The 23,097-nt window shown below is 40.3% G+C and overlaps 1 protein-coding gene across 3 annotated transcripts in view; it reads right to left on the bottom strand.

Annotated features, from left to right (window-relative positions):
- CERS4 (ceramide synthase 4) overlaps nt 1-23,097 on the bottom strand; it is a 48,970-nt gene that overhangs the window by 4,773 nt on the left and 21,100 nt on the right. For all 3 annotated transcript variants that reach the window (XM_062595996.1, XM_062595997.1, XM_062595995.1), the window contains 6 exons: nt 20,610-20,783; nt 10,272-10,389; nt 8,203-8,321; nt 5,522-5,579; nt 3,192-3,242; nt 290-382 (listed from right to left, as the gene is read on the bottom strand). In XM_062595996.1, the coding sequence (XP_062451980.1) occupies nt 290-382; nt 3,192-3,242; nt 5,522-5,579; nt 8,203-8,321; nt 10,272-10,389; nt 20,610-20,782 (612 nt within the window). In that variant the 5' untranslated portion in view covers nt 20,783. The remainder of the gene's footprint in view (nt 1-289; nt 383-3,191; nt 3,243-5,521; nt 5,580-8,202; nt 8,322-10,271; nt 10,390-20,609; nt 20,784-23,097) is intronic.

The raw sequence follows: 23,097 nt of genomic DNA on the forward strand, positions 1-23,097 counted from the left end.
CCCATCTCCATTCTTTGCCCACATGCATGCTTTACCTATTCACACATTCATCTCATACACCCAGCCTCTCTGATGAAGATTCCCAACCACTTTCCCTTTATAAAGGTATATTCCCAGCCTTATGCTAGTCTATACCCATGCAATCTTGAAGCTGTTGGGGAACTGGCCCACAGGAACACCTGCAGTGTAACTGGCAGAGATTCATCTCTTTCCCTATCTCTATAATCAGTGCAGCCTGTTAGGCTTGGATCTTGATTGTGCTTGACTCTTCCATGGGGCTGTCACTCACCTTCCTCTTCACATCAAAAGGCAGGGTGAAGACAAGTGAGCAGTAGAAAGAGAGCTCCAGCAAGTAATACCAGAACAGAGAGGGCTGAAGAGGCTGCAACACAAAGGGAGAGACAGTAATAAACCCATTATGTAAGACAGAACAAGGGTTGGAAGAGCTCTGGTTTCGATCTGTTCTGTTTGTTATAGGTGTTAAAAAGCGTTGCATGGCTTAGGATGACTTGGATATTCCTGGAAAAGACATGTACTGCAAACGTACAAGGCAGGATACAAAGACCTGAGTGGTCCCTTTAGTCTTCCATTCCTATTAAAACACCACCTGTTTCAAATTTTATCTGGCACTACAGATTCACTGCTAAAATTTGTGCCTTTGAGCAACAGCAGAAAGATTGCTTGAAGACTCAGCTTGAAAGATACTAACTCTTTCTTCACTCATTTATTCCATTCTTGTTCCAGTGGGTCATATTGTTAAAGCTGTGTGTTGTATTTCCCCTTATAGCTTTGCAGATGTCAACGTACAGTCAGAGGGTCTTGTTCTAGCTTTGTCTAACAGGCCCAACAGTTCTGGAGCACAGCCTTTCTTCACTTTGTGTTGGTAGTGTGATTCAGTTGTCCTTCAGCCTCTTCTTCAGTTAATGAAAATTTTGATTTCTTATCCAGGATTTTCTAGTACTTTAAAATACTGTGCATGGCGGCTCCCTGGAGGATAATTCAGAGGAAACTATTACCCTGACAGAAACACTTATCAGGCATTTGGATTGGAAGAGGTAAATAATGAATTACAGGTTGCCCCAAAAGGTTGTCAAGTCTTCATCCTTGGAGATATTCAAAACTGTACTGGAGAAGGACATGGGCAAGCTGCTCTAGCTGACCTCACTTGAGTGGGGAGGTTGGACCAGATGATCTTTAGAAATGTCTTCCAACTCTAGCTATTTTGTGATTCTCTGATCCTGTGAAAGCAATCCAAAGCGCACTAAGTTGCTAGGAACCTTTCCATCAGCTTCACAGGAGTTTTAATCACACTGTCAGGGCCCTGAATGTAGCAACAGGCTGTGCCAACTCTTCCCTCCATTCTGGGGGTTTAGCTGTTTGTGTTTAAGGGCAGTTCTGGTATGGTGCAGCTGTGTAACCTTGTATGACACTGTTGTGAGAAGAGCTTTGTGAGAAACAGAGTCAGAAATCTCATCAGGACCTCCTCCTTTGACTCAGGAGCTGCATTTCAGCTCAGGTCTTTGCCATCAGTCCCTGCCTGAATTATGTTATAGGAATGCTGTGCCTAGTTCTGTACTTCAGAATTTGGATTCATTGGCTTGGTGCTGGTGCTGTCTCATCACTACAGACTTGTCTGGTGATCTGAACTCATGGCTGACTCAGGTTCCAGACCAGACCTGTTCTGCTATTCTTGCTCTGTTCCTGTGGACTGTGCCCCGTGTGAGAGAGGACAATTTCCCTGACTGTTCTACTGTCACCTTTGGCTCCCAGTTCACTTTCCCTTGCAGAACAACACACTCTTGACACACTTGACACACATCCCATAAAAGGCAGATTCAAGCTACTCAGGACAACTTTAATTCAGCTAATGATACTAAATTGTCTTTCCCTTTGCTCTTCTTAGCTCTTACATGAGCTCAGATTCCCTTGGTCCTACCACAGCATCCTGAAAATACTTCCAATGAGATAAAAGTCAGGGGAGTATTCCAAATCTTCATAAGATTCGGGTAACTTGCATGGACCAGTCCCACTGAATCAGATCCACAGTGTCCAATGATTCTTGCCTCCTGCTGCCAAGCATGCTGTCCTAGAGGCTGCAGCAAACCGGAACTGTCCACCTTTGGAGCAGCAATGAGATAATACCCAGTATTCTGACTGATTTCTTCATAATACTAATCAAGCCTGTAGCAAACAGCTGCTCTAATGGTACAGAAAAACCTCTTCAGAAGTTGAAATCATTTTTTTTCACTTCAATGAAATTTAGCTCCTTTCTGTGTGCCTGCTGTGGCATACATAGCAGTAAGACATAGGAAGGCTGCTGCTATACAACAGGCTATAGTTGTCTTCTCTAGAGAATTTAGAGCACAAAAAAATATAAAGGAAAAGGTAGAGCAGTGCTCAGCAGGAGAATCTCTCATTCTAACCCTTTCAATTTCTCAGTTATGGAAGTATGAATAGCCAGGGAGGCATCTGGGCAAAAAAGTACCTGGGTTTTTGTTGCTATCTTTGCCCCTTGTGTTGATGACCAAGGAGCTGGCAATTTTCTTTGAGGTTATTCTGGTCCGGGCTGATAAGAGATGTGTGCTTTCCAGCCCTCTGGATAGCTTTTCACAGTGCTGATGTGAAAAAAATAGAGAATATACATTGTAAAACTGTAAGACAACATCCTCTGAACTTAATGGGAATGATGTGCTATTACAACTGGCCATTCTGCCAGTTCCACTGGGGAAAGAGCCACTAGGGGATAGGATAGGATAGGATAGGATAGGATTCTTCAGTACAGCTGAAAGATCTTACTATTCAGAGCACAGCCTCTACTTTAAGCACTCTCCACCAAGTCTTCAATTATTCTCCTTAGACCTTCTCTGGCCTCAATCTCCTCTACAAACTAAACATCCTTGGAAGACTCATGTTTTTCAGTTTCTTGGTTTATCTGGTCAGACCCCTCGCTTTCCTTTTACTTCTGCAGATACTCCTGCTCTACCGATTCCTTCTCTATTGTGTTTAGATTATGACAGATACAAAAATGTTCTGGCTAGACAAGAGTCTGTTTTTTAATTCTTGGGGCTCATTGGCTTGAATTTAATTCAGTGCCCTTTCTTTTGTCATTAACACAACCTGATTTTGGAAAGAGATTGAAAAACAATATATGAATTATAACAATTTTCCCTCCTGGATCCTGGATGACTTACTTGTTGTGGATATCCTGTCCAGCACTCTCTATGGTCCCAAAGCCAAGGTTTCTGGAAAGAAAATAAAATATGAATATGAGAATGCCAGAGGAATTGTTCTCTTGCAAGCTGCCTAATTCCTTCTGCTTGTTACTATTTCAGATTTTATTATGTTTTGTTATAGGCAGAGCTGGTAGTGCTGTCTGGAATTAAGTTGCCAAGAGACTTCCACTACAGGAATTTGCAGTTGCTTGTGACATTGCCAATTCATGACTACTGAGCTGAAATTTCACATGCTGTAAATCCACTTCCAAAAAAAAAAAAAAGGCCTACGGACAATTTCTGCCAATTTGTTTGTAACCTTTTTCAAGTTCAAGGGTTGGGAAAATATATTTTGAATATATTCAAATATTCTTACAACTATTTCATTAAGAATCTCTATGGTTTGGACCACAGTGTATCAGGAACATGCTTTTGCTCTGTGAATATCATGCTGCAGCCTGTAAAGTAACGAATCTCTGGAAAAATCCTGCTTTATTTACACTTTATAGAAACTTGGTAGTGATAGAAACTTGGCAGCTTAGAAATTTTCATAGAAAATTGGCAGCTGAGTTTTTACTTTTACAAAAGGTTTTACTGCATGGAGCATGCTCTGACCCTCCGCAGTGCCTAGATTTGACAAGAGCAAGCATGTCTGTACAGGAATGGTATTCTACATCACAGCTGTAGAGGTAATTTTCAGTAACAGTTCCACAGGGCTCCAGATACCAAAGCCTAAAGCAGGAAGACAACATTTCCTGTTCTCCTGCTGAGCACCTGTTGGTACATAAGCAATGCAGAAGGGAAGGAGGAGGCAGTGGTAATCAGAAGCAGTATGCAATAGACAGTCTGCTGCTGGTTGGGAGCAGGATGGGGTGCAGGACTTAGAGCAAATGCAGGTAAGAAACTAGGAAAGATGTGTGATGTGGAATTAGAAAGGATGGAGCAAAACACTCTGAAACTAATATAGCACACCATCTTCCTTAATCCAGAAAGGAATCTCAGATGCCTGAACTTAATTGTTCCTCTGCTATCAGCAAACAAATCTGATTTCTGGCAGCCTAATGTGAGACAACTTTCAACCTGCTATTTCACTGACTCTTGGAGCTAAGTTTTATGTAGTGAGTCTAAAGCTACTAAGACAGAGTTTAATTTTTAACGGTTGCTTTTTTTTCAAAAGAAATGAGGATGTTTCATGAAAATAAACGCATATTAAAATACTACTCATATTACAAACTCAACATGCGAACGTCAGGAAATGTCAGAAGTGAAGATGCCCTGTCACATTAATTAATTGTCCTTCTTTTAAATATAACATGATCATCTGCTATTTTGCTACAGGATCCCTAACTTGTTTGGAGGTTCTAGGGATGAATCTAGAACTGTTGTCTGATGCCTCATTTTTTTTAATGGAAACTAGCAGTGTGTACAGAATGAAGAAAAGACTTCCAGGAAAAGAGAAGATGATCTCTCATTGTTAGACTGGTCAGATAACATGCATATCAACAGGATTTTGCCAATTCTATGGCCACAGGTGTCTTGTATGGTGCTGAACAGGTCATGCAAACCAAACTTTCATAGCTGGCCTCACAGAATAGCCTTCTGTTTTGGTGTACAGATCCACAAAACACTGTAGTTGGGATTTAGAAACCTTCACTCCTCAGCAATTTCATCCTGGAATCCCCACACTCCTAGTGGATTAAATTCAGACTTGAAAAATTTATAAGGAATGAAAGATCTACATCTGCTAAGGTCAAAAAGTCCTCATTTGTTACAGTAATGAGGAGTTATAAGCATAGTTTGGGCCCGCTGTTCTGGAATCTGCAGATTTTCCTTTATTTAACCTCTAAAAAGGTCTCAGTATAGAAGACTCAAAGCTCACATGAGGATTTGGGTTTAGCAAAAGAGCTAGGGGAACCTCTAAAACACAGCTATAGGATGACTGGTGTTGCTAGTCCCAGCTGATACTATAGCTCAGTGGCTGTGGTATCAGCACACACATGGTACATACAGGGCTTCCATTCTCTTTTGTGCCTATAGGGATTAAAATCCTTGTCACTCAAGCCTCAGCCTCTTTCTGTTGGAGTAGTGCCATTTGTACCAAAAGCATTCACTACTCATTAAATCCAAGAAAAGGAAATATCCTAAATTAAGCCTGCTTCAATATGTTTGTGTGCTGTGCAGAGCATATACCTGGTGGGCAGTCACCAGGTATAGAAAAAGGTCAAAATGGACAGGTTTGATAATGAAACCTGCTATTCTAGCAGGCATTCATGAGGCAGATCAGCAGGTGACACTGCTTGTATACTCACATCATATAGGACAGCAAGTCCAGTGAAGAAAGAAATGATGTAAAATGTAAACCTCCAGCTAGAAACAAACAAAACAAAGTATGTTAGAATTCCATTAACCACGAAGTTGCAAATCTGTGTATCAATCAGACATTCATTCAAAGAATAACATTCTGAAGTCAAAGAAATACATCAAAATGTTCAAAGTCTGTCCAGAGGATAACAGGAGTGTTACTCTGCATGTCTCTAGCACATTCAACAGACTTCAAAATGAACAATTCTTCTGCTTTAGAGACTGTAGAAAATACGAGAATTTCCTTGACCAAAAGCACCCAGAGAATCACCCCAGCCCTTCCCAGCACTACTAGATACATATGTAAAAGTTGAATAATAACAATCACTCTCTTGGGTTTTTGGAGATTAGGCATGCTAAATTCATGTAAAACAGCTGATTACTGTCATGTTTGATCTCAGTCAGGAGCTGGTAATGAACCATACATATTAATCCCACATAAAATATATCTGTCAATGTACATTAATATAAAATAGAGTTCAGTGGACAGAGGCACTTCATACCAAATATACAGACACACAGTAAGGAATGAGGGGAATTTTACCCCAGCTGAATCAAGGAGTTATTAATAAACAAATATAGGAAATGAATCTTCAAAGAAGTAAAAGAGTGTAAAGCAGTCCTTTACTTAGCAAAAATCTCCATAACAAATCAGAGATAACTAAATTTTGAGAACATGAGATTTTATCTGTGAATGAAACCTCTGGGAGCTTCAAGAAAGACATAATCTATACAAATCTACTATGTCACATCAAAAAGACATTCATTCTGCATACTGCAAAAGATGAAACAGAGCAGGTAAAAGGACACCATCCTCAGTAAGCTGAGTCAGAAAAGTATTTACTTCAAGTCAGCTGAGTGCAAGGAGCAAGAATTTAGATTTGATCTTGATGGAAGTAGATTAAGCATGGCTTATTTTCAACTCTTTGCCCACAGCTTTTGTAAGCATTGTAACTGGGCTGCTATGTGGGATATTACAAACAAATAATGTGTTCATCTTTTTCATTTAGGGTTTTTAGTTAGCAGTTTTGAATTAAAGGTTGAGTATTAAATGGAGCACAAGATGCCTGTCCTGTAGATAAACATTTTTGGTCAGATGAATGCCACTGTAGGTATTTAGTGGTTCTTCTTCCATTTCTGTGGCCTTCCTGGAAGAACCTACTCCCTTACAAGCATTGCAGAGCAGCAGCTCAAAAATCTGGCATGTCAGGCAGGCTCAGGAGAATCCTCCTTCTCAGTGGAAAGCAGAGCTAAAGCCAACATTTCCAAGAGGGGCTAACTTGAAACCTTTTGGCAAAAGATTCTGAGGATTCTGATGAATGGGCTTCTGCATTCTGGATCCATTTCTAGCCCTTGCTCACCTCGTGTATGAGAACTGCTCTAAATGCTGTGTAAAATCAGTCACTGGGTGGTGCTACAGATTCACTGTGTGTAAACTCTCAGATTTTAAGATTTTAAGATTTAAGACAAGCTCAGGGTAATACTGCAGAAGTCCTTGTGGCAGCGTGATGAACAAGTGGGGCCTCCCCACAGGATCAAAGAGATTAAGATGGGAACTGCTCACCAGGCTCACAAGCCCTTCTGTAAGGACATTTAGTGTAGAACAGTTTTCTAGAGAGCTTTCACAGTCTTTGATTTCTTGCTGGAAAAGAACTCAGATGATCATCTGGTCTAGCCTTCTGATGGGAGACAAGCCCAGCTCAGCAAGACCGCCTAGAAATGAAGACAGTGGGTGACAGCCCAGGAGCTCAGAGAGCCGTACAATTTTAGGCCTCACCTCTGTGTGTGTCACATGTTGGGTCATCAGGGCTTCAAAGCTTGGTGCTAAATAAGTGTTCTATAAATTTCTTTCCAGCTGAAGCCTATCAGAGCTACTGTTGTGTTTCATTTCTGGAAAGCTTAGCTAGGACTAGCATTTACAAAAGTGACTGACATGAGATTTATTTTTCTCTACTTAAGTACCTAAAAAGTGAGGAACTCCATGATAGTCCTCTTTTGCCAGACCTCCTTATGCCTCCACATAATTAGGAGGATTTCTACACATGCATTTTCAAGAAAAGTTTTGCTCCTTGGAAAATATAAGCTTTTACATAGGCCCCTTTTTCTGCCATTATAAAATGGTACTTTTTTTTGTTGTTTGTTTGTTTTCAGGAAGCTGAGCTCAGCTGTCAGAAGATAACAATCTAGCCCAATGTATTGAAAGCAATAAGAGGGAGAGCAGTTACAAGGAGGATGCAGTCGGAGCAATCAGCTTGCAGTGAAGCAAAGTGGAGTCACGGGACCATTTTGCAGGCACTAAAGCAGCAACAAAACAGCAGGAAGAAGTAAAGAGCAAAACAGAAGGGAATTTTTCAGCATATGATCCTGTTTCAAGACAGAATGCCAGTCTTAAAAAGCCAGAAACAGGGCCTCTATAAGGAATAAAGGTGAGGCTGGAGTGAAGAGTCTTGAATAAAAGGAGGAACAGGAAGAAGTGATTCAGTAACAAAGAAGCAGCAGTAGGGTAGGAGAAGGATTAGGTGGAGCAGCGAAGACCTTTTCTATGTAGAAGTGGATGGCAGGATAGGAGGCAGAGCTCAGCCCCACTGAAAGACCCACACAACTCAAGGCTTGTGCTCCCAGCACTCACCAGGCCTCACAGAATTTTTTTGATAGACTTGGTCGGTCTACGTTCCTCCGGCGCCGAAACCACCTCTCCACTTTTCTGACTGGCAGGTCACACTGTTTGGCTAAATTGATCAGCTCACCCTAAAAAACAGGTGAGGAAGCAAGATTCAGATTCAGGTTTGAAGGTCAAATGGGGCAACACAGCAATAGAGTCTGATCCACAACATAGCCCAGTGCAAAGAACCCAGCTGGTATTTCCTGGCAAGCCCAAGTCTGTTTAAACTAAGGCACCTTTTAGAAAGTTGTCCATTTTTGTATAAAAATCCTAGATAGTGGAAAATCTTTCACATGCCTGGGGAAAAAAAAAGGTTATTAATGCTAATGTTCAAACTTTGCCTTTTGTTTTTGATGTGAATTTCTCCAGTTTCAACTCTAGAATGTCCATTCACCTTTTTCAAATATGCTTCTTACCACTTTTACTTAGTGACTTCTACTTTTGAGGTGGAATCAAATGGAGATTTGATTTACCTGCAGCTTGATTTATCTTTAATGGAGATTCATTTATCTCTCCAAATCCTCCATAATGCTGTATGCCTCCCAAAGAGAGGGCAGCTGGGAACAGCAAAATCTCATCTGGGACAAGTTAAAGCTGATTCGTAAGGAGGAATTTGAGAGCTTGTGAGAGAGGAAGGAAGTTAGAAGACTGGATGAGGTGTAACTGGTGAACTGAGAGAGCAAGGCAGGAGTCAGTTGGATAGTTCTTTCCTCCGTGTAACACTGACATCAGAAGTCTCATCATCCGCTCTGATATCACAGATTCTCTGGGACCAAAGTACACGCTTCTGTTCATTCAGTGCCACATGGGTTTGGAAAAAGCTGTCCTCTGTGTGCACAGCCTACTTACAAGCTAGGCCTTGACTGAGATATCTGCAATGGGAGTAGTTTTACTGAGAAATTTGCAGATGTCTCAGAGACAAGCAGTAGGAAAGTCATGGACCATCTTACTGGCAAGTATTCATGAGAACATTCTTTCCCACTGCTGCAGAAAAAACTTGCTGTGCAAGCCAGATGAATGCCTGTATTTTTATTTTAGCTTCTATTCCTGACCTGTTATATTGCTTTGAATCTGAGACTTCTAGGGCTCCCATCACAGTAAGAATCATGCCGCGACAGCCTTGTCAATGCGGTAATGTTTTTGCAGAAGGATTGCCCACTGGGAACAGAACCCTAATCCACCTGCTTATAGGACTTGGTAATTGTAAATAGCCACTGCTTCAAAGCCAAGAAAGCCTGCAAAAAGCAGCTGGAAGGGAATCTGATTCCCATCCCTACCACAGGAGTTGCATCCAGGGACCTCACAGACAAGGTTAAATGCTAATACAGCCTCACACTTCACAGTCCTGCCAATGCTTTTTCTCTCAGCTGCAGCCATTAGATCCTGGATTCTCCTGCCAAGATCTTCCAGATCACTCTTTTTATCTCCCACAGGAAAACTACCCACCATTTGTGACCACAGTTTTCTGATGCTCTGCACTGTGTATGTGATGATGGCCAAGATTTAGCTGGCTTCCTGAAAGGCCAGTCTCAAACTCATGGATTTCACCATGAAACAGTGACCCATCTGAGAACTAGGATTATCAAGCAATCCATGTCTGCTAACTGTAAGGACTGGCAATGTGAGAATCTATTTAAGTGATTTCATGTGCCAGTGATACTGTAGTTTCCTAATACAGGAAATGAATCCATGTACAATGCAAACACAAAAGGAACTAGGATCTGTTAGAATTATTTCCTTAAGGAGAGCAGTTCCTGGTCCCTAAAAGCTTGAGGTATATCTTTTTTTTTAATGCAACATATAGAAAGCTGCTACTCCTACACATTCAAAAACAGAACTGATGTTTGATGGCATTTGCAGAATGACTTCTGCAGCTGGCTTGTGTCAGACAGTCAGTGCTGTAGTGGTTTCTGCTGCTTTGCTGAGCTTCCAAATACAAGTGGTGTTACCAAACTTCAGGATTCCAAATGTGATTTTTTTTTGGCTAAAGATATGAGGACTAAATCTAGAGGGAAGCAGAGGAATAAAGGACTTGCCTCTTTTGGGTTCTTGCAGCGCATACTGTAGAATGCTTCCAGCATGGGGTTGGGCTGAGCTTTTGGTCTCAACTTGTCTCTCACACCCAGTTTGCCACTGAGGGGCAGGGCTATGATTCTGTAAGAGAAACAGAAAAGGTTCAGCCAAGAAAAGAATATACAGAGTAGTGATTTCTCCTAGCTGTTTTGCAGCACTGTAGAACACGGGGGTGTCATACAGAGCAGCTTCCTCTCACAATTTTAAGTCTAAGCACAAGTATCATGTCAAACAGATGAGGCAGACAGAGAAACTATGAAAAAGAATTTGCAGCACAAACAGTGGAAATTATAGTCTACTGTGTTGGAGACTGTGCTGTAATACACAAATTTGAATAACATTAGCAAATGCTACTATCCTGCTTTGTTAACTTCCAAATCCACTGTGCTTGAGTGTCCAGGATTATGGCATGAAGCCAAGGCTGGCAAAGAAGCAGACCTGCCACTGGTCTCTGGCTTGCTTGCAACTTATGTGGAGTACAAGATTGATGATAAGGCCTAAATGTTGTTCATTGCTTCATGCAGAACACTGAATATAATGGCACCCACTTGAATTAAGGACTGGGCTCAGAATCAAGGTGGAGGCTCTAATGGATATGTGGGTTTAATGCTGAAAAAATATCCTCTTGAAGCAAGAGGTCACTTGGTCTTTATTGGAAGATCTTTTCCCAGTTTTTCATAATGCAAGTCAAACACTGGTTGCATTGTAAGAACATAGCAACTAGAAAGCTAATTACAAGAAATGGGTAGTTATGCTAGCTGTACATTTTCAGTAATTCATACTGAAACAATGAAATATCTGCATACAATGAAAAATATCTGCATGTAATTAAAAATATGTGCACATACAGAAAAAAATTACCAAAAGGTAACAAAACTAGGCATAGAATTTCTGTGCTCAACAATTCAACTTCTCCACCGCAAAGATTTTTCTCTTCCTTGCCTGTAGGAAACACCCTCATTAACAGTGTAAAGTGAGGCACTGCACAGGCATTCCACAAACAGGAAACTCAGCAAATCAAAATTTCAAAAAAGGCCCAAATTATCTCCCTGCTCCCTGTCTTTACGGAGAATTAGTTGTTCTTTATTAATCACTACCTTTTACATGCCACCAGTGGTATGCAATTATCTTATTAGCAAAAAAGAGCAGGGTGCCTGCCCAGAAGCATTTTTTTCAGCATTGTTGCAACATCGAAATCTCAAGACGACTTATCTCTGCATTTTTAAATAGAAACTCTTTGCTCAAAGTGCTAACAGCTCCCCTGAACAGTTATTGGGTTAGCAACTATAATCAGTATTGAGGACAGTTACAAGCTGATGATCACCATGCAAAGGTAGCAAGTGCAGAGATCCAAGCTTCCTTGGATCCAGTTACCCCTAAAAGATTCAGACATTGAACAATATCTCTTTTTTTTTCCATTGGAGCAAAAACATTGTGGAAGCTACTTCATTAAGTAGGTGTCTTAAGCTAATTTATTTAAAAATACCATGTGATACATTTATTACTGTGATTATATGGTGTGGGTATTTGTGGTCCTCATGACAGAGTATGTCCCATCAAGCCATACAATCTGCCTTCCATAGGCTCATGTGTTTATGGACAACCCTAGATCAAGCAACCTTTCAGAAGGGAGTTTTGGAAATTTTCTTTTCAAGAACCTGTTCCTTAATTCAATTTACAGGAATCAAAAGAAATTTTACCAACAGAGCACCTACCTAAGGAATGTTGTAATTGCTATTATACTATGACACAAAACATAGAGTGGTTGCATGTTTTACTCACTCATGTAACAGCTGATTTCTACCTTTCTTTTGCACAGCCAGCTCCAGAGCCTATATACCAGTTCTGTTTCCGCTCTTCTGGGAAATTCCTCTGGCATGACTGGCTACCAGAACATTCAAAGACATTTGAATGTTGAGAAAGATATGTTTCTAGCATGAAAGAGGGGTTCAGGTTACTGTGCTTACTGGCTATTTTCCAAGTACAAAAAAAACACACAGGTATCCCAAAAGCTAAGTGTAAGCTCTGATTAGTTTCAGTGAAACTCAGCAGCGTCCTGACATTGCTGCAACCTGCAGACTGCTGTAGGGCAGCGGAATGTAGGCTATCATTAGAGTTTTTGTTTTTTAACTTTGATTGCTCTTGAGAAATATTACAATTATATTTTATGATTTCTTTAATATCAAAGGGGTTAATAGTAGTACTAGACCAGCTGGTCCTGTGCCAAGAACAACATAGTATTTCAAAGATAACCACAAGTACACAGAAATTGAGAAAACATTTGTCTTAAGCTCTGCACTAGGTCTTGGTTCTTACATTGGGTAATTCTTTGAAGTGGGCCTTCTTTTTTTTAAAGCTAAGTCATTTAACAAAAGCTCATCTGAAGATGAAGATGTAATCAGTTTCTGTTGTTCAAGAAGAGCTTTACTCCAGCTTCGTATTCCTCTGATTTGGAAACTGTCTGGCCTGAAATTTGCCAGACACATTAGAGGGAAGGAGAATATCCCTGCCAGGTGTCAGGACAGCATTCCAACAAACTTTTTAGTGGAAACCTGTTTAAATTATCCTGACTGATTTCTTAATTTTGTTTAATGCTTCTTTTCTTTCTTTTCTATAGCAGAAGCAAGCCAGCTGCAGTTGATGAAAACAGAGTATAATTAACCAGTTATAAACACTTTGTTGATGATGTTTTGAATTTAACTGTGAATTATGGGAACAATCCTACTTTTATGAAAATCGTTAGGAAATCAAGTTCTGAAATTCTTCCTCAGGGAGGTCTGTACATGTTGGCTGTATGCTCTGACTCACTCTTCAGCTGAATCTTTTTCCAAGCACAACCCTAAGAGAATGATGCTTGCACTGATTTCAGCATCACAGATTCACCATTTTAATTGCAAGGATAGTCTTATCACAGCAGCTCATCAGCTCTGACAAAGATGTGAGAAGAAAGCCCAAGCACTAAGTTGTGTAACTTCCACATCTAGATAAGGAAAGAGTCAGTGAGCTGATTCTCATCCCAAGTCTCTTTCTCTTCATTAATGAACAAGTGAAGATAGCTTCTCTCACTTAAATGTTTACATGGGAAAGTTCACACCAAGGCATTTTTTTCAGTAATCACCAAAGAACAAATTGTCATGCACAAAATCTGATGAAATTAAAACTAAATGGATTAATTATGAAGCGTCGTTAAGTCTATACTCCCCACATTGCAAGAATACTCCTCCTGTAGAGGCCTCCAGAGCTGGTATATTAGAAATAATTTAACTTTTTTTTTCTTCCACTCCTCCATTCACTTTTGGAATTTGAACAAAAGTAAATTAATATATTAGGAATTAAGATGAAAGCACCACTCAAAAATAGAGAAAAAGGTGATAGCATCAACTGTCCCATTTGTAGACCCATGGTGAGAGCACTTCTCCAGGATGTGCAGTTTGGTGCAGTTCTGTCTTATACCTCAGAAGATACAAGTCCACAATTGCCAATGGAATATCCTGACCATGGAGGAAGGTGTTTTGGAACATATGTTGTAAATATCTCAGGTTTATACTGTTCCACTTGATGGAAAATACTTAAACATCAATTGAGCCAGAGAAATGTGGAAATTCTCAAGTATCTTTCAACTACTTTATCAAACAAATCCACTGTCATTTCATTTAAATAACTAATCTGTAACAGGTTTTAGAATAACAAATTTGTATAAAAGCATCTATGGATAGGAAACAAAGTTAAACTGATTCACTGTTGTGTACCTGTTAAGAACATACTTCATTTGTGAATATGACCATGTTTATGATCTCTTCATTCATTCCCTATACTTTAACACTCTGTAAAATGATGTGTAGGTCCTGAGCCTTCAGACACCAAAATTTGGCCTAAATGGCTATAGAGCTTGAGCAGCCTGTCCTTAACTTCCACTATTGCACAACAGGATAGAGACGATTTTTTTGCTGTATTGTGCATTGTCAAGGAGGCTCCCTTTCTCAAATGCAAACTGGATGCCAAATTCCCCTCCTCTCCCTTTGAGGCTTTGTTGCAAAGCAAGCATCTTGCAAAGGATGAGAAAGCCAACTATTTCAGCGCTCTCTGCAGCATTATGGCCAAAGCTGATGTCAGGTCACAAATGCAGAACAATTTATTGTGCCTTCTATGTAGTTCACCCTCTTTGCTGATCCTCACTGGTCCTTGAGGCATTGACACTCATCTGACAACCTTCAACCCTCACAGCAGGCATGAAAAGTGCATGTTGCTGCATATGGGCTCCATGGGGATATAAGTCTCTAAGAATGGCTATGGGAAGAGGGAATAACCCAAGAACTATTCTCAGACTCTACATGTTTGGCAGACATGGGAATAAACAACAACACAGTTCAGTGCACGGACAAAGGGTTATCTGTGACCTCTGTAGATGGTCTTTGAGACAGAACACAATTCCAGTGGCCATGTTATAATGAAAAACCCCTCCAGCTGTCCTTAGTGGGTTCAGTGCCACTAGGTCACACAGGGAAACTGCAGAGAGAGTCACCTGTTCTTGGCACACCTGGTATCCACTCTGTGGGTGAAAAGAGTACAAGGAACTACGCTATCACTGTTACTGTTTCCTAGTAAAATGCATGGAAGTTTTGCTCAGATTTGTGCATTTAGCTTTGGAATCAAATAGACTCAAATCACAAGACCATAGAAAATGTATATGGTGGTCCAAAGTCTATAGCTTTCAGGGAACTTTTTTCTACATTTCTTGCATCTATTTTTAACAATAATCAATATATAGGGCTGGAACTACACCATAACACTATTATTAAATGGACCCCCCCCACACACACACATATCTGTTAAATTACACAAACTGCAACTACTGCTAGGATGAGACAGGCAGCAGCTGAACGAGTTACTGTGCCTCTGAGCGTGAATGCATGTTTAAATGAGACATTAGTCAAATAGTCCTTTGCTGCAGCATTTACCCTGACTCCTGCACAATCCACTGGATAAATTATTAAGCTTTTATTCTCTTAACATCAGTGTAACCTTTTCCTATACAGAGACTGAAATCAATCAGTATCTTAAGATCAGTATCCAAGATTAGCGAGAAGGAAGACAGAAACTGCTTTTTACCTTCAGGACAGACAGTTTTGTATTGTTTTTCCCTCTCACTTGTTTCACTCATGCTGCCAAGCACTGTTAACAGCAGCAATAACAAATACCCATTGTCTCCAGCAGAAGCCAGGAGGTTCTGACAAAGGAGTCCGAATCAACTGGATTGGATTCAGATGAAGAATGAGACTCAAACAGGACGCAAAACACTACACCACTTATTTAAGAGCTCAGCAATGTGCACTGAAAATCAAGGGTACTAAGCAGCAATTCTGACTGGACTTGGCTGTATCCCCCAAACGCCCACAGGCTGGTTCTGAGTGCAAGTGGAAATCCAAGGATATGGACAGTACAAAACTCTGTTGCTTTATACTGCAATACAAAGATGACATAAACTCATCCTTATTCTGCCTGAATACTTCCTGGTAGCCTACTTAAGAAATTGTGTCAGTTTGGTCTTGGCTCTTTTATTCTCTTCTCAAGGTAAAGAATTTGTGCAGGGAAGTGCTTTCCATAAGGTTTTATTCTAAATATAAAACCTACTTTGTTGTAGTAAAAAAGTCAACAGCTTGCTTTGCATCTGAAGTGAGGTACGGGGATGTTTGTAAAGGGCCATGTTTCCTCTGAATATTCACACCACAATCTTCAAGTAAGTTCCTCCATAAAATATAGTATCTCCATAAAATACACCTATCCTTACCGTAGGCATATTTAGACTCAGGTTGTTAATTCTGAAAAAGCTGGATGTCTCCTGAAGCCAAAATTGCTGGAATCCGAAAGCTACCTTAGAAGCTAATCTTTCACTGAAAACTAAAAGTTTCCAGACAGTACGGCTGAATACTTGAAAAGATGACTCAGGAGCCCAGAAGTTCAGAAATCACAATTAAAGGACTCCAAGTTCCCTCTCTGGGGCTCAGTGTGGATTTCTAATCATGAGGGGAGTAGCAAATCTGACCTAACTACTGTTCTAGATTTCTTTATGCTCTATTTTCTGCTGTCCAGTGCTGACGGAACATGACTTTATGATCAAATTAGTTTTAAAAATGAAACACATGGCTTTCTATAACCAGCAATTTTCAAAAGCTACTTTGCTGTGCTTTCATGACAAGATTTGAAAGGAAACCTCTACAGCAGTGGGGCTCCTGCTTTATCCAGGTAAACCACTGCAGACAACAACTATGAGAGTGTCAGTCCTGACAGAAATCAATCCCCTTTTCTGAAAGGTCTCAAATCCAGTGTGTAGTATTTAACTGGCAGTTTGCCAATCACTGGAAAGTGTGTACAGCTCTGGCAAGATGGATTAAAACTAAATCAAATGGTTATGAATTAGGCAATCTGTGCCTGTAACATCATCTTTCCTTTCGTTATCTTCACTTCTCAGTTTATACAACACTAGAGGTTTTCTCCTGTGCCACAAGACTGTGGTGAAGATATATGCATCTTCAAAAAGATGCACAAATCATTGTTCACTTCAACATAAAGACTCAAAAAGAAAGAAAAAAGAAAAAAAATACAGGGAAATGGTAAAGCAGAGAATAAAGTGGGAGCCCAGAGCAGTAGCTTGAAAGAAAATGTGAAGGAGACCTGAGCTAAATATTGCACATGCCTAGCAACGGTTGCATTCACAAACTTCTTGAAAAACAACTCAATTCTTCACACCTACTGCCTTCCGTGACATCAAACAGAGCCCAAACCCTACATTCTAATTAAGCTGAGTGATGAATACATACCACCTAGCACTTACTCTGGATCCTCAAGGTAAAGCAGCAGGAAGGTCGCTTCTGAGAATTTCTCTGATTTTAAATAGGAGGGCATTGGTCAAACAGCATCCATCTGTGGGCTACTGCCTCCTACCCACCAGCGCTGAAACGGACTCTGGGCCCACACTCATGGGTGAGGAACAGAGTGAGCCTAAAGGAAAATCCAGGCAAGGGGAACTTGGCATCTTGTTTTCCCTCCTGCAGCTTCCGGTAAGTTATTCAAACTTGTGGTCTAGCTGAGTCTTAAAGACGCCACCTTCTGAGACAGTTTTCCTAATGTCCAACCTGAATCTTCCAAGTTGCAGTTTGTGCCCTTCACTCTTTGTTATACTACCTGACACTACAAAGAAGAGTTTTGCTCCAAATTCTTTGTGATTGCCCTTCATATAGCTATAGGCCAACTGCTCTTTAGCCCCTTCTTTACTAGAGTAGGCAAACTCAGCTCCCTCCACCTCTCCTCATAAAACGTGCTCTAGGTTCCGACCACCTTGTAGCCCTTCACTGGAACCTCTCCAGTTTCTCCCCTTCCTCCTTCTTTAATTGGGAACCCAAAACTGGCTACAGTACCCCACATATGTTCTCACTGGTGCCGAGTAAAGGGGGTAATAACCACCAACTTGCTGGCCAGATTTCTTCTAATGTAGCCCAAGATGAATTTTGACTTACTTGCAATGAAAATGTCTCCTGGCTGATATTTAACATGGGTGTCTTGGAAAATCTCAGCTGCATGTAGTTATTTTATAAATAAAAACCTCTCCTAGTACAATTAGGAAACTATTTGAATTCAGATTCATAGACCTTTCTTTTCAACTCCCAAACATCCAAAAATCACAAGTCAATTCCAAAATCAGCAGTATTAAAATGTATGTACATTCTGCTTATCAAATTTCTGCTTCATTAGCTTTAAAGCACTGCAGTTTCCATATTTGCCAGGCAAGAAGCACTTTGCAATAAAATCTATGATTTCTTCTTAAACACAGAATTCCAAGAAATGAACATTATAGAACCAAAAGAAGCTGCAGCCACGCTTTCAGATAAATGTAAGGGAGAAGTTCTGTTAAAGTATACTGGTGTTTAAAATCAGTCTCTACCCTATGGATGTTGAACATGTCTCACTGTCACAGGCAGTCTGAAAATATCAGAGGAAGAGGAGTCTCCCCTCTTTTTCAGGACAGAATTACCTACCAGTCTCAGCACCCTGCCTCAATAGTGTGACATAAAAAGAGTAGGAGTGCTACAGTGATAATGGACTTTCTGCTCTTCATCACTGAAAACACCCTGTTTTCCCACCTTCCTCAGAGCAAACTGGCTCACAGGGAAGTTGCTTCAGAGGAGTGAGTTGTTTCTTTTCCCTCAGGGCTGCACCTACGACCTCCTCAATTCTCACAGGCCGCACCCAGCTATTGCATGTCCTCATGTCCTCTTCCATCAGCTACCACTTAATTTACAGAATAACTAAATATTAAAAAGATGCAGCTATCTATCTCAGTATTTCTAAGCTCAGTGTTGAGAAGCTAGCAGGTGCCAAGGAGAGAAAAAAGATGCTGGAGGAAGCAGGATCCTTCTCAGGTTTAATGTCCAAAATAAGAAGGTGACACTATTAAACACTGTCAACATAGCAGCCAATGCATTTGCTGAATCAGGGTTTGCAGAAACTGCGCTGGGCTTCTCCTGCATTGCCTCTTAGTATTTTCTTGGAGTTCAGACAAGGATAAGTGACACTTACACATTACAATTTCTGAAATTCTAGAACAGATATCACCAGGAACACGGAATACATCTAGAGGGAGAAGAGAAAGAGGGAGAAGAGAAAATAGCCTTGTACCAGATGCACAGCTGAAAGTAATAGGTGAGGGTAGAACTTGCCAGAGACCAAGCTAAAGCCATCAAAACTAAACTAGTGGCCCAGTTACATTCTCTGAAACCATAATTATTCTGACCCACAGACCAGATGTACAAAGCTATAAAGTCAAGCTCATCTGCAGGGAGAATGCTAAATAACATACACATCATCTCAATTTGCAGTTCTCAAAACTTTGTGCAAATGACGTTAGACATTGTTAGTCCCCTGTCAATATAAGAAAATGGAGAAGCAGAGGACTTGATTCACACCTCCCATTCATAAAGGGAAGAATGTGAAACAGTAAGGACTAGGAATGGGAAAATTTCATGCTGAAATAAATGCCTGCAGAGAGTTCAGACAAACAAGAAGCCACCTCAGAACACTGGTTTGCAAATTGCATGGGGAAGATAGTGAAAAGATTACAGATTTCCTGGATCTGTAAAATAGGCTTGAGATATCTTTTCTTAAGGATGTGACAAAAAGCTTCTATTTGATGAAGTTAATGATCAAAATAGCTTTAAAACAAATGAGTAGGTCGAGGCCTGTGGAAACTCTCCCAGTTGAGGGAGTGCTTGCATGGGAAAGATAAGATTCTTCTCACCTGGTCATCCTAAAGTACACGGAAAACATATTTAGGCTGGCTAGAAGCACTGTGGCAGGAGGAAGGTAATGAAAACGGACAGTCCTAGTCAATGCTGAGTTAACATCAGGGTTAATCTCTATCTTCAAACTACAGTGTATTGAAGACATTGATGGACAGTGCTTACCTACTGAGGAATTGCATCCAGCCATTCTTGCAGATCACTGAGGAAGAAATGTGAGTCATTTGTGCTTTAACAGTTACTTACAGCATTTGGTTCCCACATCAATGTAAATAATTGAGACACTTGTGTTCCCACAAGAGTGCAGGATAAAATTCATAGAATTTTTTTATAGCCAATTTATAGAATGCACATTAAACATTAAACAAAGAAGTGATCTGCATTCCAAGCTGTAACATCACAAAATTATTCTCTATGTAATCATTCATGCATTTGTTTTTAATAACAACTCAAATTCTTGCCAGTGCTCTTATGTAACAACAATTGCGCAGCAGAGCTCAGAATCATTTCAACTTTTAGAAACTTTTCCAAATTTTCCTTATACCACAGGGACTCTGCAGATGAAAGATGTTCCTAGCCAACAGAGAGGTCTGTTTCCATTTTCTTGTGCAACTACTTTTCAAAAAGAATAAATTTAAAAAAATATTTTTCTTCTCTTTTTTCTGAGGTTAAAAACTGCTGTAAGCTTTTGCTAAACTATCTCAAAAGAACACTTCATCAGACAGCCATCAGGAATAGTCAGTTTTCAACCCAGTGAAGACCATTTTAAAGAATTTTCAAAATCATTACAAAAGAGTTATTCTGCAGTCTTGGTAATGGCTGATACTCCGATAATTTTCAGTTATCCATGGGCAAATTATGTTGTATGGAGACCACATTAGCTATGGCTAAACTGCTTCTAGAAACAGCTCCAATTCAGAATCTGTAGAGATACCTCTGTGAAACTCAGAGCCAATGAACCCTAAGGGATTTCTAGCTAAAATCCCCAAATACTACTAAATAACTTACCTTTCAAAGAAACATCGAATGACAACCAGGATTAAGGCAAAAGGGATGCTGAGCAGGAGATCATGAGGCTGAGGGTAATGGATATCTTCCGACTCTTTCATGTCTTCCCAGGTGATTCCTGGGGGGAGCCAGTATTCATGCTGCCATAGCCATTCATTCAGGGAGCGTGCCATCCTGGAAGAAAGGTGACTAGAATAAGCTGAGGATATTCTAGCACACAGCAAACCTGTTAGCAGAAGCCAGTGAAGTAAAGGAAGGATTACACCCTAGCTGATGTTGCATTCAGCTATGAAAGCATGGGAGGTGTGGAATGCATCAGTGCTGAAGGAACAGATAACCTACTCAAAGATTTTTATCAGGTGCTCAGTGACTGCGGATTCCTGGCACAAAACCAGAAAAGGCTGAAATGGAGCTAAGTGTCTTCAGAACTCAACAGAACAGGACTTTATTTCTCAGCAAGATATACCAGAAAGTTTTGAGTTTAATACTGCAGCTTCTTCTTAGGTTCACAGATTCCTTTCCATAGCAAGGGCAGCCCGGTTTGGTGAAGATGTGGCAAGTCTGCTGCTGCACTGACTATCAGCTCTCCTTTTATATGTACATATCCTTAGTTTTTACTCTCTGATCTTTTGTATTTATTTGTTTCTATTTACACATTGCAATTCCATGGTGTGCATCTGAGTATATATGCATTATAATTGATTTTCTTCTGAGACTTGCCCTTAAAAAAAAATAGATCTATATTCTGCTTTAAATGATTAATGGAAGCACTTCTAGATAAGAATGTTTGTGCAAAGTAGTAAACCGAATTTTCTATTTCTTCTTTATCTCCAAGCTTGACTCTGATTTTGCCAAGAACATTCACAACCAATTCTTTATGGTGAAAACGCTGATTATTTTTATATATTTATATTTATACTTATATTTATATACATACACACTTGTGTATTACCAAATATGTGTATTTGATACAAAGCAGAGGCAAAGTTCCTGGCATTTTAGGATAAGCATGCAGAAAAATGTCTTCCTATTTTCTCCAAAGGAAAGAGAAAACATCCTACTCAAACTGTGTTATTCTCCTTCTGCCTGCATTCCCTGATGTCAATGTTTGATACAAAAACCCTCAACAGACAAAAAAAGTGTTCAAAATAATCTCTATGCAGTTGTTCTAGAAAGCTATTATTCATGCTCCAAGGAATCAGACAGCCTTTAAGTGGAGTCACTTCCTGTGTCTCTCCAAAAATTTACACTCAGTGAAATTCTTATCAGTTGGGCAGAAAAAAACTTGGTGCCTAACATAGAATCATAGAATCAATAAGGTTGGAAGGGACCTCTGGGGATCATCTAGTCCAACCACCATGCTCAGCAGGGTCACCTAGAGTATGTTAGACAGCCTTGCATCCACATAACCCAGGAACCCTGAAAGACAATCCTGCTCTAGCTCCCAGTGGAATGACAGTCTCTTCCTGTTCTCCTACCACATTAGCAGAATGGGAGCATCCTGTCTTTGACGCACGATAACTATCGTGGCAAATCTGAGGTCACTGCTTTCATTCAGCATTGCACGTAGAAGACCCACAAACCGGGAGCCTCATGTTCTGCAGATCTGCACCCAAGAGAAGTGACAGGAAGATTAACATCTGTTTCTGCTGTTAGCACCCAACTTCTCTAGCACTGAGAATGAGATCTATGTCTTTTGCCAGCTTTCAGTGTGACGATAATCACAATATTATCTTTCTGGTGCAGCTTCTGGGATTCTAGAAACTTCTGTTTTGCTCCCACTTCCAGGCTGTTCTCCATTCTCCACTTCAGCTCGCTCTCCTTCCAGTGCAATGTCTGGACAAAACCCATGGAACATAAAATTTAGATAAACTTCATCTTTGGCTCTTCAAAATCTGTTTTAAAAGCCTGAGAATCACGATGCAAGAGATTTTAAGTTACCTGCCAAATCTCTTGAATCTCTACAACTCTCTGGGGCCTAGAGCACAACCTAAATTCCTCCATGAAAGGCGTTTTAAGGTTGGAACATCTGCTATCCATTATCTGCATCCCTTTCCTCCAGCAGGGCTGTAGGCTCTTTCAGCACTAGTTTCCTTTCTGTCTTGCCTTTGGTAACTCAGGAAAGGCACCTGAAACTAGAATCATAGGTGGGGAGAAAAAATCCAGAAGCCAAGTCAATTGGAGAAATGGAGGAGCTGATATGGGACTTGCTGTGCATTAAAAACAGAGATGGGCAGATCAGAATCTATCAGCCCATTGCTCCTACTAGGCAAGTACAGAATCCTGAGCAAGTCATACAGATCCACCTTGAGCTGGCATGGGATCAAGCAGCGGTGTTTCCATTTCTTCCTATAGCACCCAGAACAATTAAGTCCTTATCTGCATGTGGAGGAAAGTAATGAGTAATTATTCATTCTGAGGTTACAGAAATCTTTTTATCTCGACCTTTCAAATCACTATTTCATATCTTTGAGAAGCTATTTAAAGT

This window comes from Rhea pennata, chromosome 27, assembly GCF_028389875.1.
Source record: "Rhea pennata isolate bPtePen1 chromosome 27, bPtePen1.pri, whole genome shotgun sequence".
In the NCBI taxonomy this organism is placed as follows: domain Eukaryota; kingdom Metazoa; phylum Chordata; class Aves; order Rheiformes; family Rheidae; genus Rhea; species Rhea pennata.